We start from the raw sequence: 14,315 nt of genomic DNA, 5'->3' as shown, positions 1-14,315 counted from the left end.
AAAAAAAAAAAAAAAAAAAAAAAAAAAACCAACTGTACCTACTACTGACAACTTAACAAGAGTGCATATTCAATTATTCAACAAATCAAGTTAACCGATCGAGATTTGAAAACAAAATTTTCCTCAAATATCAAGATGTATACGATGGTCAACAAAATTCGGGCCGCATTTTTCTATTGGAAACTCAATTATCTGTTAGCCGCCTGCCTCATATACGACTTGAGTCCCTCCCGAAGATAAAACGCCTTGTCCAATCTGTTACCACCAATACCCTGTTTCGCCAGCTGACTTGCTTGCTGAAAGTTAAAGAAAAAAAGTTGGGAAAGAATCAAAATCTGATAAATGGAACTCTTTGGTAGTTAGCACATTGATTGATTATTAACATTGAACCATTCAGTTGGCATTGTTGAGTATAACTGGGTTTCTCAAGTATATGGGTGATGGGTCTCACCATCTTCTGAATAGGAAAGTTGAATTTGATATACCCCAAATCATTTATGTAACACCAAAACTGAGGAGAAGAAAAAGATTACCTTGTATAGACAGAATACCAAAGCCACTGACTGCTCTGGCCAATGGATACCCAATCGCCAGGCAGTTGTGCAGCTGTTTGCTCTCCTCCCAACGGAGCAAACTGTCCAAGATGCTTATACCTTAAAGAGAAATCAACGAGGTAAAAAATTGTTAAGATAGACACTTGTTTTATCACTTTGAATTAAGAATAATATATGCTATTTCCAAGCTAAAATAATTCTCTATCCATATTAGAAGTCAGAACCTTACTAAGAAGTGTGAGTTGATTTAAGTTGAGAGAATGTAAAAATGTAGAAGAAAGACTTAAAACTAACATTACCAGAAGTTGTAAAAAATGACACACCAATTAAGGAAGTAACAAAGTATGACTTCTTTCTAAAAAAAGAAAAAGAAAATAGGACTTTAAATAGAATAGAACCGGAAAAATAATACAATTGTGGCCAACCATGACTAGTCAGTTGTTGAATATTAGAAACTTAGTACTAGACAACACACTTTTTGAACTTGATCCCAAAATTCATGATTATGATTTATGAGGTATTATCTAGCTCTAACATGGCCATGCGAACACAGTTTGAAATAATAGTTCAAATTGTACCTAAAGGGACGAAACCGATGGCGGCCTGTTCCCCTGAACCTGAGAGGACCCTCTGGATTTTTTTCACACTCTTCCATGCGGTTAAAACACTTAGCAAGGTAGACGCCTTGCTGAGATGCAACCTGCATTGTCATTTTGGAAAGCAAACAAAACATACATAAGGATATATGCCTCTGATAGATTATATTATTATAAGGCATGACCAAATAAAAATAACATGAAACCTGAGCCGTAGCTGGAAGATTTTTCATTTGAGAATCCACTTGGGAAAGAGCTGATTTAAATTCTTCAATATTTAGTTCAACAGATTCTTTTGTATCATCCCCTTTGGATTCCTTCAAAAGATCAAAAATATCGCTCATTTGCTTCTTCTTCAAATAAAGCTCCACTTGAGGGTATCGTTCACAGATGTCATCAATAACTTCTCTGAACTCTTTGACTGTAAGGGTTCCTGAGTTGTCCGCGTCTGCCTTACTAAATATGGCTGAAATATCTTCCTGAAAAGAAAATTCAATAAGGAAAGGAGAAGAACATAATTAGCAGAATGTAAAGCTTAAAAGATGGGCTGAAATAGGAAAGAAATATTTGGACTAACTAGTAGCCCAAAGTAATCTATAACACTATTTCTCCAACTATTAATTAATTGATATAGATTTAAAAGAAAATAGTTCTCCAGTGAATAGGTTGCAAGTGATGGACAATGCCACATCAATAACAACTAATGTGGAGGACTGAGAACTGGCTATTGCCAGCAAGCATACTTGGGAAGGAAAATTAGTGTAGTAGAAAATATGCAAGTTCTATATGTGTTTTCATTATTCCTAATAAATTACCAATTATCTCAAAAGTTTAAGCTATTAAGAAATGATGAATTTAATCATTTAATCATAATTCTAACCCTCCCCCTCATGTGTGGGTCTAGACTCTCCATAATAAATGGGGCCCAACATAGCAAATTTTTAACTTATTAAATGGGAGGTAAAGTGGAGACAAGGTTTGAACTCAAAACCCCTCCTTTGATTCCAAGATAAATTACCAATTGTCCCAAAAGCTTGAGCTATAATAAAATGCTGAATTTAATCATTTAACAATAATTCTTTTGATGCCATGCGAAATAATTGAACATTTACAGATTAGCAAAAGTTCCTATTTAACCATAATTCTAACAATTCCCTTTTGAAAGAAAAGTTTTATCAGCTCTTTGCAAAAGAGAAATGATTTAGTTGTCATCTGTTATAAGTCTAGTTAGTCATGCCTGCACAAACCAAACTTTTTTAGAAAGGAAGAAAAGGAAGAAGTTATAATCAAGAAGTTATAAGCCACATTTGCAGCAGAAAAATTATTCTCATTGATAAATTCAAATGAATCAGTCACGTCATTAACAGGACAAACATCTCTTGATTGAAAATTCAATGAATGTTGAGTTTGATGTGCATATATGAACTAGAAAATTAATAGAGTATAGTACCATGACTTTGCGCTGATTTATAGTGGCACAATCACCTAGAGCATATATGCTGTCACATCCCTCAACTCGCAGCCATTCATCAGTTGCTAAAACACGCCTGTTGGCCTGTTTTAAGGAAACCCAATTATTAAATGAAGTGGTAAATGAACATAAAAAAGATCAGCTCATGAAGTTTTAGTAGTAAATGATATCAAAAATTATATGTAAAGCAGCATTTTAATAATTCAGAGGCTCAGGTAAAACACACCTGACCAATTTGCTTCATAAAATCCACTATGATCGGACGAGTTCCAATGCCAGTTGACCAGACAGCCATTCCATATGGCATAACAGAGATTTGACCATTTTTCATTTCTTTAGTACTGATTTCTTTTTCAGATACTTTCACAACCATTGATCCTGTTTTCACATCAATACCATCTCGTCCAAACTTGTCTTCAGCAAAAGTTGTGATTCTTTTGTCAAACCTGCAAAAGTATGAGAAATTTCAAGTAAAGGAAGAACTGACTCTCCTAGCATACCATCCAACTTTTAGAAAATGAAATTCAAATCAGTGATAGTGTGCATGCGCTTATTAGGTGGTCATAAAAGATAGACATGTTAGGTTAGCTTTCTAAAATGCACTTATAAAGTAATAGACATATCATGAACACGATGACAGATTTACTTCCAAGAAGCATCCATTGCAAACATTGTTGATTAAATTAAATTAAATTCACCACTAAGATCTTATTTTCTCACCTGCTTTCCTTAAAATTTACTTTCATAAACTTCAGGAATCGTGGCCATCATCACATCCTTAAAATATTTAATTAGAGCCAGCACACAAACTTTACATATTTTCTTCTGCTCAAAATATAAAAGGAACAGTGAGACAAGCCTTACCATAGAACTTTGTGGTCCTTTTGCTCCTTTTTGAAAAAGTAAGTCTCAAACAATCTAAAATATGGAGACAGCAATTTCTTACTTTTGTAAGTCCCCAAAAGTCACATTGGTGAATCCCCAATTAATGTCTTGGCAGCACTTATCAGGTTTTATGACAGTTCCCAAACTTATAGTATTCAGATGACAGATGGTTTACGCAATATTTTTATAGAGAAAATTCACCTCCACATCTTAAATCATGTTAAGCACTTGCAGTCCGGATATCATTATCAACTCAATGTCCTCTTTTAGATTGATCATGTCAATAATGCTGTTAAGGCACTCAACGCTAACTAAATGCTGCAACCCTCTATGAACAAGGCCAACTACAGATATGGCTTCTATGGCTTGGACAAAAATTACATGTCTGACTCAGTGAACACAACTGAACTAGAAAAAAAATCATACATTAAAAGCTTAAGAGGATAATGCATCATGAACAACAAGGTATCAAAAAAAAAAAAAAAAAAAAAAATGACAGGCTTTGAAGTGTCACATTCTTACATGTTTAAAATATGGTCGCCTGCCTCAAGAAGTGTTATTTTAACCTGGTCTTTAACCCTAGGATATAGGGTTACTAGATCCTCTTTGACAAAATCATGAAGCACCGCAGCAAACTCCACACCAGTTGGGCCACCACCAACAATAGCAAAATGAAGAATTCTCTTCCTCTCTTCTTCGCTTACATTTGGTAGGCTTGCTCTTTCAAAGCAATCAATAACTGTTCTTCTGATCCTCTGAGCATCTTCTACTTCCTGCACTAAGACATAAAATTCCCAGGGATGAACAAGAATTCCCAAAGCAATAAATAATTTTTCTTCTTTCTCTCTCCCTCTTGTTGTCAGGGGAGGGGCTAGAAAAAGATCTTCTGAAAAAGGGAAGCTTTCATGGGAATTCACCAAAACATAAACTAACAAGGTTGCAATGAAGTTACCTTCAGGAAATGACAATGCTCTTCCACACCAGGAGTATTGAATGTATTAACACGGGCTCCAACAGAAATTATAAGGTAGTCAAAGTCCACAACAAATTCATCTTTCCCATTTTGAGTAGACCGACAATAGATTTTCTTGTTTTCTGCATCAATCTTGAAACATTCTGCTTCACAGAATTGAACGTCTGAATGTTTCTGCTTGCGGAAAAGTCAAGAAAAAGCATCGTCCAATTATATACATCATCTCTAGTAAATGACAAAAGCTACCTAGCATGTGAAAATGGTAACCAAGCGGCTATCAAACATAAAACCAATAATTATTGGGCCATGTCCACAAACTCAATATGGTAAATATTTTCTATTTTCCAAAGAACAAAGGGATCCATCAAGTTCCTTTCCAAAATCTATAATCACATCTGACACCTGAGCAACACATTTTGCTGGCATCGAATAATAATTTTTCATCTATCCATGGTCTCATTTTCACCCCTCTTAATATTTGTGGTGTCCTCAAATGGTTGCTTAAAGATGTACAAATCTTTTTGTATAGTTTTTGTTGTCTTATTGGCTTCATTCTGTTCCTTCTCCTCTTTCTTTCTATTTTCATTTACTTCGATGGTAGGCAAAAAGTGGCTGCATATTGTTATTGCACCCCTATTCCCATGTGTCTTATGATTGCAGAATTTATTTTTACTCATGGATATTTATCTAGAAATCATCTTTCCCGTAACAAACACCCAAGCATAATCTCTATTACTTAAACCTTCACGTTCTCAAAGGGGAAACAGTTGTTGTTTTTCTACATGTTTTATACGCACTCTTGCATATACAGGCATACAAAAATAAGATTAAGATATTAGACGCATTTTCCAGTGCAGTAACAAGGCCTTCAATGACTCAACAGCCTTCAAGAAAGAAGCAATATCAGAATAGAAGCTACAGACCACATTGTTGACATGGTCTTTGCATACAGAAAACATTGAAGAACTACTTTTACCATCAGAGAAATTTAATGCGCAGATTTTTCAAAATTTTATGGCATATACCACAGTGCCACTGTAACTTGGCCTTTCTTCAACTGGTTTTATAACTACTCAAAAATTTGATTTTTCCGTCTATTTCTTATAGCATCGAAATCTGCAATCTTAGTTATGTTTGTCCCTAACACTATAAAAGCATAGATTATCTAACATAATCACATTATTCAGCAACATTCTTATGCAATTCACTTTTGATTACCTTCCGGACAATGTTGCGAATTGGTTCAACAATGCTGCGAGGTTCGACTGTACCACATGTAACACTTGGCAGCAAAGGAGTGAATGCAAAATAATTACGGGGCGATATCACTTGAACATCGTATGTGGGGTTGTTCAGATTCTTCAAGAAACTAGTTCCAGCCCAACCAGTTCCTAGTACCACCACCTTCTTTTTCACGTTCTCCGATTCAGATGAAGCAATGGCAGGAGCACCGTTGGTCGAGTTTGCCTCGGCATAAGCCACAAGGCCCCCACCACTGCAACAAGAAGCGACAAACAGAAGCCAAACAAAATGAAAAATCAAATCATGAACTCACATATCATAACATTTTACATTAAAAATTGAATTGAAAAATACGAATACCCTCCGGAAAGGGATTAACAAAGAAACCGCTATTCAATCTAAAAACACTATTTAAAAAAAATTTAACTAAAATAAAAAAAATTAATTAATTTTTTTTTTTTTTAATTCTCTACATGTTTATGGCTGAGTTGTACGGATCTGATATTAATATGAACATGTTGATGTAATTCAGTTTTCTCAAACTTTCAGAGTCCAAATTATAGATCTAATATTCTAAAATTTTCTATTGGAATGAGCAAAAAAAATCTAGAATAATCTGATTCCGGAAACTTCCAAAAGAATTGGAAAACTAGAGAGCACATGGAATTCAGGATTAGAACACAACGAAATGGAAATCATAGCTTTGTAGAATCACACTACAACTAATTCGTTACAAAATCATTCATTTCCTTCACGAGTTTAGCAAGATTTGAATCCAAAAAAATTAAGTAAAACGTTGGAACAAATAAATTCAAATAACAGAACATGAACTACAATCAAATTAAGCAAATATGTAGCAAACCAATTAGCATTGTAAATTTATAATCGAGCACAAGAATCGAAAAGCAGAGAGAGAGAGAGAGTACCTGACTGTGAAGACCACGAGAAACTTGGAGAGTGAAGGATAGTCATTGAAAGCTCTAGAAACTCTCTCATAGAAAGAGAAACTCCGCATATTTGCAAAAATTCTTTCCAAAAAGCTTAGATCTATAGCCAAAAAACTTGGAGAGAAAGAAGAATTGAAGAAAAAGAGAGGACGGAGAGAGAGAGAGAGAGAGAGAAAGGCTATTAGGTGTAGTTAGAGAGAGAGAGAGGTTGTCACTTAAATATAAGTAGAATTAGTCTAGAAGTTTTGGTCTTTGGTCTGTGAGAGAGAGAGAGCGAAAGGGAAATCCGGAGAAGTGGGAGGGAGTGGGGGGAAATGAACCGAACGTGAAGGAGAGAGATCTCTGGGTGTCTACGTGTTTCCCGCGCGTCGAGGTCACGATGGTTTTGCTGCTTTGCTGTGCTGTACCCGTCACAGTCTTGAGTTGTGAATCGTATTTTCCTTTTTTTTGACTTGGCGGGCAAGGAAGTGGCTGGCGGCACGTGTCTTACTATGAGGATTCTATGACTTTGACATTGGCCCCCATCTGTTGTGATTTTTTTTTTTTGGTTGAGAAACCGCCTGTTGTGAATTTCAACTGTAAAGGCTAGTTTGGAAAAACATTTTAAACATTTATTTTTTGTTTTTAAATAATATAACACACATTTTTTTTATTTATGCGTATTTTAAAAAAATACAAATAACACTACTTTAAATTCTTTATCTAACGGGCTCTAGTTTTACATATTTTCATCGCAATTTGCTAACAAAACTTTGGGTGGCATTTAGTTATTAGTTGTGAGTTTAAATTAAAATTAATAATAATTTAATTTATTGTAAAATTGTTGTAATAAGTTGTGGACGCAGAATTTCTTCTTTTTATTTTGTGCGGTGATATAAATACTACAAGTTTGACTAAGTTGAATTTATAAATAGATGTATCACCATTAGGAAATAATTTAAGCATTCATTTATATAGCGGTTGAAACAAACTAATTATATTCATTGTCATGTAAATTTGTAAACTTATGTAGTAAAATTTGGAATACTTTTAGCATTTTTTTTTAATAGGAAAAATTATGAGATTCAACTACCTACTAATTAGCATCATTGCGTGCTCAACAATGCTACTAACACAACTGTTCTCACAACTAATTTTACAACCTGTACAATAAAAAGTGGTTGGTTGCACAAATCACTAATTCAATCATGGGTAGAAAATATCGACCATTCGCATAAAGGATATTTTGTTGAGACACTACTTCATTATTTATATGAAAAATGTTATATTCACAATATTTTTACAACATTTTATAATAAATGATATGTGGCATGTTATTACTTACTATTACTAATGGGCAAATAAAATAATTTTAGTGATGAATTCAAATTAATAATATGTAACAACCTGCCAACTAAGATTTGTTGTAAAAATATTGTAGACATAACACCTTTCTATATATATATATATATATATATATATATATATGCGAGCCCTGCGACCCGGGCCGCGCGAGCCCTGGGTCGCGCCGGCGGTCGCGCCTGTTTCTGGGTTTTTCTTTCTTTTCTTTTTTTTCTTCTGGCTTTCGGCTTCTTTCTTCTTCTTCGGGTTTTTTTTTTTTCTTCATGCTCTGATTTCTTTCTGGGTGGCTGTGGTTTATATATTGGCTTAGACCTCGAGTCTCTGAGACTCGAGTTCCATGTGGGATGCCACGTGGAACTAGGCCATGTCAAACTATAAAAATCGAGCATCAAAGACTCGAGGTATGAGCGCACAACTCGACTTTCTGAGACTCGAGGTGCTAAAAAAAAAATAGTTTGAAAACGTTGACAACTAATTATATTGTTAGGATTTTATGGTTAGTTACCCATTTCATCCACTTTGACATGTCGCGCCTGGGTGGCCCCCATCTGTTGTGATTTTTTTTTTTTTGGTTGAGAAACCGCCTGTTGTGAATTTCAACTGTAACGGCTAGTTTGGAAAAACATTTTAAACATTTATTTTTTGTTTTTAAATAATATAACACACATTTTTTTTTATTTATGCGTATTTTAAAAAAATACAAATAACACTATTTTAAATTCTTTATCTAACGGGCTCTAGTTTTACATATTTTCATCGCAATTCGCTAACAAAACTTTGGGTGGCATTTAGTTATTAGTTGTGAGTTTAAATTAAAATTAATAATAATTTAATTTATTGTAAAATTGTTGTAATAAGTTGTGGACGCAGAATTTCTTCTTTTTATTTTGTGCGGTGATATAAATACTACAAGTTTGACTAAGTTGAATTTATAAATAGATGTATCACCATTAGGAAATAATTTAAGCATTCATTTATATAGCGGTTGAAACAAACTAATTATATTCATTGTCATGTAAATTTGTAAACTTATGTAGTAAAATTTGGAATACTTTTAGCATTTTTTTTTTAATAGGAAAAATTATGAGATTCAACTACCTACAAATTAGCATCATTGCGTGCTCAACAATGCTACTAACACAACTGTTCTCACAACTAATTTTACAACCTGTACTATAAAAAGTGGTTGGTTGCACAAATCACTAATTCAATCATGGGTAGAAAATATCGACCATTCGCATAAAGGATATTTTGTTGAGACACTACTTCATTATTTATATGAAAAATGTTATATTCACAATATTTTTACAACATTTTATAATAAATGATATGTGGCATGTTATTACTTACTGTTACTAATGGGCAAAGAAAATAATTTTAGTGATGAATTCAAATTAATAATATGTAACAACCTGCCAACTAAGATTTGTTGTAAAAATATTGTGGACATAGCACATTTCTATATATATATATATATATATATATGTATGTATGTATAGTTATACATAAACCAAATTAGCTAAGTTAATTATTAAAAAAAAAAAAAAAACTCTGATAAACAAGCCATATTTAAGGATGAATCCACCTATAGATCCTATATATAAGGTCTTACCTTACATGAGAGGAAATGTGGAATGCATTAATGCAAAATGTACTGGTTATACAAAAAAAAAAAAAAAAAACTTTTATGCATCATTTGTAATTATGCAATTCAATCTATATTTAAGCTATGAAGTATGAACTAAAAGAAAGAATAAAAGATAAATCGATTTACAATTTAAATTGATGATATTTTCCACCTTGAACCTAAAAGCATCCATTTGTGGTCTAATGGTATATCCTGTATTCCTTTCCCAAAGATGGTCAAGCTTCAAACCGTAGAAAAATATGACTCCCATATAATATTTAGTGTAATGTGAAAGAAATTAAGAATTTGAACCGGTGAGTACAGATGATCTAACAATTTTATAATTTTAAAAAAAAAAAAAAAAACACTAAAATTTGAATGCAAATGCCATTTCTTAACAAAGAGTAAGAATTCAAATAATTTACCTAACACCACTCTGTTTACAATTTTTTAGTATGTAAATACCAAAAAAGGTAATTGGTGTGGTTCTAATAAAATATTACCAATTAAAATATTGAGTTGCCTTAAATGGTCTTATTTTAATTGAATTGAGGTTTCTTACTGTCTTTTTGGTGGTAGAGCCGTAGATTCATATGTGATTATTTAATCATGCAAATAGGAAATGATAATAAAAATCAAACAGTTAGATCTTTTCTTTTTCTTTTTCTTTTTTCCAAATCTCTCTGTTCGATATGGTTTGACCCAATGATCTGTCTTCCACATAAAGTCTTGAGTCATCGCTGGTCCATGTCCATCAACGTTTTAGTAATGAAAAAAAAAAGTCTTTATTAGATTATATATCTTTCTTTTAAAGTAATTTTTTTTTTTTGAGAATCTCTTTTATAGTAAATTAATTTATTTAAAGTTTCACATAATATTTTATTGTATTTTGATGACGTTTCCATCTAATAAAGATATGATAATAAAACTTTCTCAAAAAAAAAAAGAAAAAGAAAGATATATTTATACTGTATTACTGTATTAGCTACCAACGGCATGTGTCATGTGCATGTATTTGTATTTTGTATCTCCTGATTTAATTAGACATGTTTTTTTTGCAATTAAATGCCCAGTAATGAAATTGCAATATTTATGGTTACATACATACATTGCAAACGAATTGAATAAAAAACTAGTGATTCAATCTTCATCATGACGTAGGACTTGAACGGTTGAACCTCGATCAGCATCCAACTTTGAAGTTTGAACTGAGACTTTTTTGTCAAGTTGAATGTAAGTTAAAATCTCCACTCCCCCGCTAACTTTTCTTTTTCTCTTCCTCGAAATGTTTTTAAACAAAGTGAAACTTGCATCATGCATGGGCCCTTATGGTTTGGCTTGGCTTTTGAAAGTGATGTAAAAGCGTTTAATGAGTCTTTAAAAGTTCTTTTTAACAATAAATTATTAATGAAAAAGTTTAACTCCAAACATATTTGTAACCTTGGACACGAACCATCAATAGAAAAATAACATGTGTCATGTGACTCACTTGACTGTGTTAAGTGTGTTATTTGCATTACACATAATAAAACTAAATATCATATTCCTATTGGTTATTGGTAGTGGAACCTAAGACTCCAAACATGTTTGAAGTCAAGCTTTGTCCAATTACCAAACATTTGGAAATTAAAGAGATAAAGTTTTTAGATTGAATAGACTATTTGGTGTAGTTTTAATAACAAATTTTAAAATGAGTTATGTGAAGTAATCTTTTTTAACTAAATAATAAACATAGATAATCTTATAAATCGCTGCATAATATGTTAGAAAAAAAAAATGGTTCCAAATCGGTTTACTCAAAAGTTAAAGAGTCTTTTGATTAAAACTATATATTACAAAAACTTTTCAACTAAAACTTGGAAAAAGTTTATCTTCAAACTAGTTTAAAATTATCTTCATTCACTTTACTATGTGACAATTGAAAAGATCATCCATGTATAGTTTTAGTCACATAATTTTGTTAATAAGTCACATGACTTGTTTAAATATAAAAATGAACAATCTTATAAATCGAAATGTAGTCATGAGTTAAAGAATAAAGCTTCAAATTGTTTTGAAACTCAACTTTTTCTTTAAACTTTACTTCTTAAACTAATGCATAAATAACAAACAATCATTGTCATAGTTGGGAAAAAGGAGTTTTGAGTCTTTTGACTAATAATGTGAAGAAAAGCAAGTGGGAATGGGAGGCTGTATTGAATGGATGTCATGTTACGCACCTTGACATCACAAGCCAAGTTGGATATTTTATGATTTATGAATGCTATAATATTGGAGAAGCAGACTCATGCGGTACAATGCTGAACTGAATTGCTAGGAATTTTCTGGCCTTGATTTCTGGAAGAATGCTACTCTGTTGGGTCAGATTCTGGTGTCTAGACAGCCTGGTCCTGCCTTGTATGTTTGACATTTCCATTTTCCACACATGGCCCTTAACTTGGAGCACAATTCTTGATTATTTATTAGGTGAAATGCTTCTGGTCCTTTCGCAGGGGGAAAAAAAATTATATATTAATTGGTGGTATATTAGTTAGTTTTTTTTTTTTTTTTTTTTTAATATTTTTTTAAGTTAAAAAGTATTCATAGTTTTTTCTTTGGTTGGTAGTTGATGCTTTGTATTGTGCAACCGAAAGAAGTTTGTTGCTACTTGTGTTTCAACTTTTAATATCAACTTCTATATCTTCCATTCAAAAAAAAAAAAAAAACCTTTTAATATCAACTGGTATTTAAAAAAAAAAAAAACCCTTTTTTTTTAATAAAAAATGGTCTCCAGTGTAGGACTTACTAACTTCACGCTATGTGATAGCAATAAATAATACTATGTATACTACCAAGGCCTTGTTGGGGTTATCACTCGAATTGCTCACCAGGTGAAGCAATTCGAGAATTCTTACCGTCAAGTTCAGGTGAAGCAATTTGAGAATTCCTACTGTCAAGCCACATACCCGATGTTTTCGAGAAAAAAACTTTTAATACATCTTTTTGAAATCAATTAATATCACAAAAATAAGAACATTTTGAAGGTTGACAATATTGACAACCTTTTATGTGACTTTTATAGTCAAACAAATTTACAATGGAAAGCAAAGTAGTACATCAGCACAAGCATGTTTACAATATGGTTTCGATCTACAAACTAATACATGATGATGAATATCTTATGTTCCAGCCAAAGATCCAGATGCCCCTAACACATTCTTGTCGTATACGAAACAATATGTAACATGCCCTTTTCAAATCTGAACGCCCCGAATTCTCCCGATGATAAATTCTTGAAATATGTAGAAGTAGAAACATGATGTAACATGCTCTTTTTTTCTTTTAATAGAAATATTATATTAAATTAAATTGCACTTAGCATGAAAATGTAAAATTAGGAGCATGATGTAACACACTCTATTTTTCCTTTTTAATAGAAAATATTAAATTAAAATTAAATACATTACATTTAGTCATCGGAATACGTAGAANTTCAATTTTTAAATACTTATACCAGATTTTTTTTTTTTTTTTTTTTTTATGGGCTCATTGATTGATTTTTTAAAATTATAAAATAGGTTGAGTGATATTAGATTATATACATTTTAATAACTTATAATACTGCTATTCCAGGTTTGTTAAAAATTCCTTCAATCCTTTTATATTAGATTATTTACATTATTTCCTTTATATTTTAATAACTTATATTACTGCTATTCCAGGTGTAGGGACATGTCTTGTAGCCTAAGATGTATGGGATTTTAGCCCAGTAAGCCCAATACAATAAATTTATAGAGAGTGAGTTGGAGAACTAGGCCTTAATAAATTTGACAACGGCTAGTATGGGTTTAAATGATGATCAAGTAAGAACAAGGGAAATAAAGCTGAATCAATTCATTGTCCGAGGAAGTAAATCTTGTTATAAATGAATAAAACTGATTACAATTGCTAATTTGATTGCTCCTGTATTCTTCCCCCCCTCCTCCTTCATGGGTCTCTTACATTATATATCTCTTCTCTGGTGATCTTGGCATTCCATTTGTTGATCATCCAAACCACCACTTGAGTGTTCGTTCTATCAGACACCCCTTCTAGCTTTCTGTGAGTTGTGGTAGCCAAGGCAGCATTGTTCAGGGGTCTTCTCTACATAAATATGGCCAGAAAAGTAGCTACAGTGCATTAAATGCGGTGGTAACAGCTTTTCCTTAGGAACTCCCTAGCTTCCACTTTTTGGTATACTCGAGGTGTATGTTCCTGTCACTGAAGCTTCCTAGAAGGTCATTTTGATCAATGGGATTCATACCTGGTCTGTGTTTAGCTTGTCTGAGGAGGTATTCCTTCTTGGACCACCTTCCTAGTCATATCATATTCATGAAGGTTTGAACTTCAAACTACTAACTACTGTTTAATTGTTCTCGGATCACCTCATGCTCTTGGTCAAGGCTTAAGGCCCAATAGATGATTTTGGGCCCTTGTCCCTACATAAGGTTTGTTAACAATTTCTTTAATCTTTTTTTTTTAAATATTGTTCCTATTGAGTATGATTTCGGGTATTGGGAATAATTATATATTAATGTCTTCTTTTTTAGCATAAATTTTAGGTATAACAAATTATTACTGATATCAAAGAAATAACAAATTATTATTGGTGTTGGACTTATCATTGGTATTATAATTTTTTTTTTCCCTTTTCAATTGTA

At 32.4% G+C, this 14,315-nt stretch overlaps 1 protein-coding gene across 1 annotated transcript; it reads right to left on the bottom strand.

Moving 5' to 3' along the window:
• Positions 1–45: 45 nt before the first annotated feature.
• Positions 46–6,994, bottom strand: LOC111995048 (external alternative NAD(P)H-ubiquinone oxidoreductase B2, mitochondrial). Its single transcript, XM_065767138.1, has 10 exons — positions 6,648–6,994; positions 5,698–5,974; positions 4,459–4,653; positions 4,029–4,279; positions 2,848–3,067; positions 2,601–2,705; positions 1,357–1,629; positions 1,133–1,254; positions 534–653; positions 46–296 (listed from the first exon to the last, which is right to left on the bottom strand). The coding sequence occupies exons 1-10, from the start codon at positions 6,734–6,736 to the stop codon at positions 209–211; spliced, it is 1,740 nt and encodes a 579-aa protein (XP_065623210.1). The 5' UTR covers positions 6,737–6,994; the 3' UTR covers positions 46–208.
• Between the last annotated feature and the right edge of the window lie 7,321 nt (positions 6,995–14,315).

This window comes from Quercus suber, unplaced genomic scaffold (assembly GCF_002906115.3).
Source record: "Quercus suber isolate HL8 unplaced genomic scaffold, Cork oak 2.0 scaffold_777, whole genome shotgun sequence".
Classification (NCBI taxonomy): domain Eukaryota; kingdom Viridiplantae; phylum Streptophyta; class Magnoliopsida; order Fagales; family Fagaceae; genus Quercus; species Quercus suber.
The sequence above is the reverse complement of the archived record's forward strand: the minus strand, read 5'-3'. Positions and strand labels throughout refer to the sequence as shown.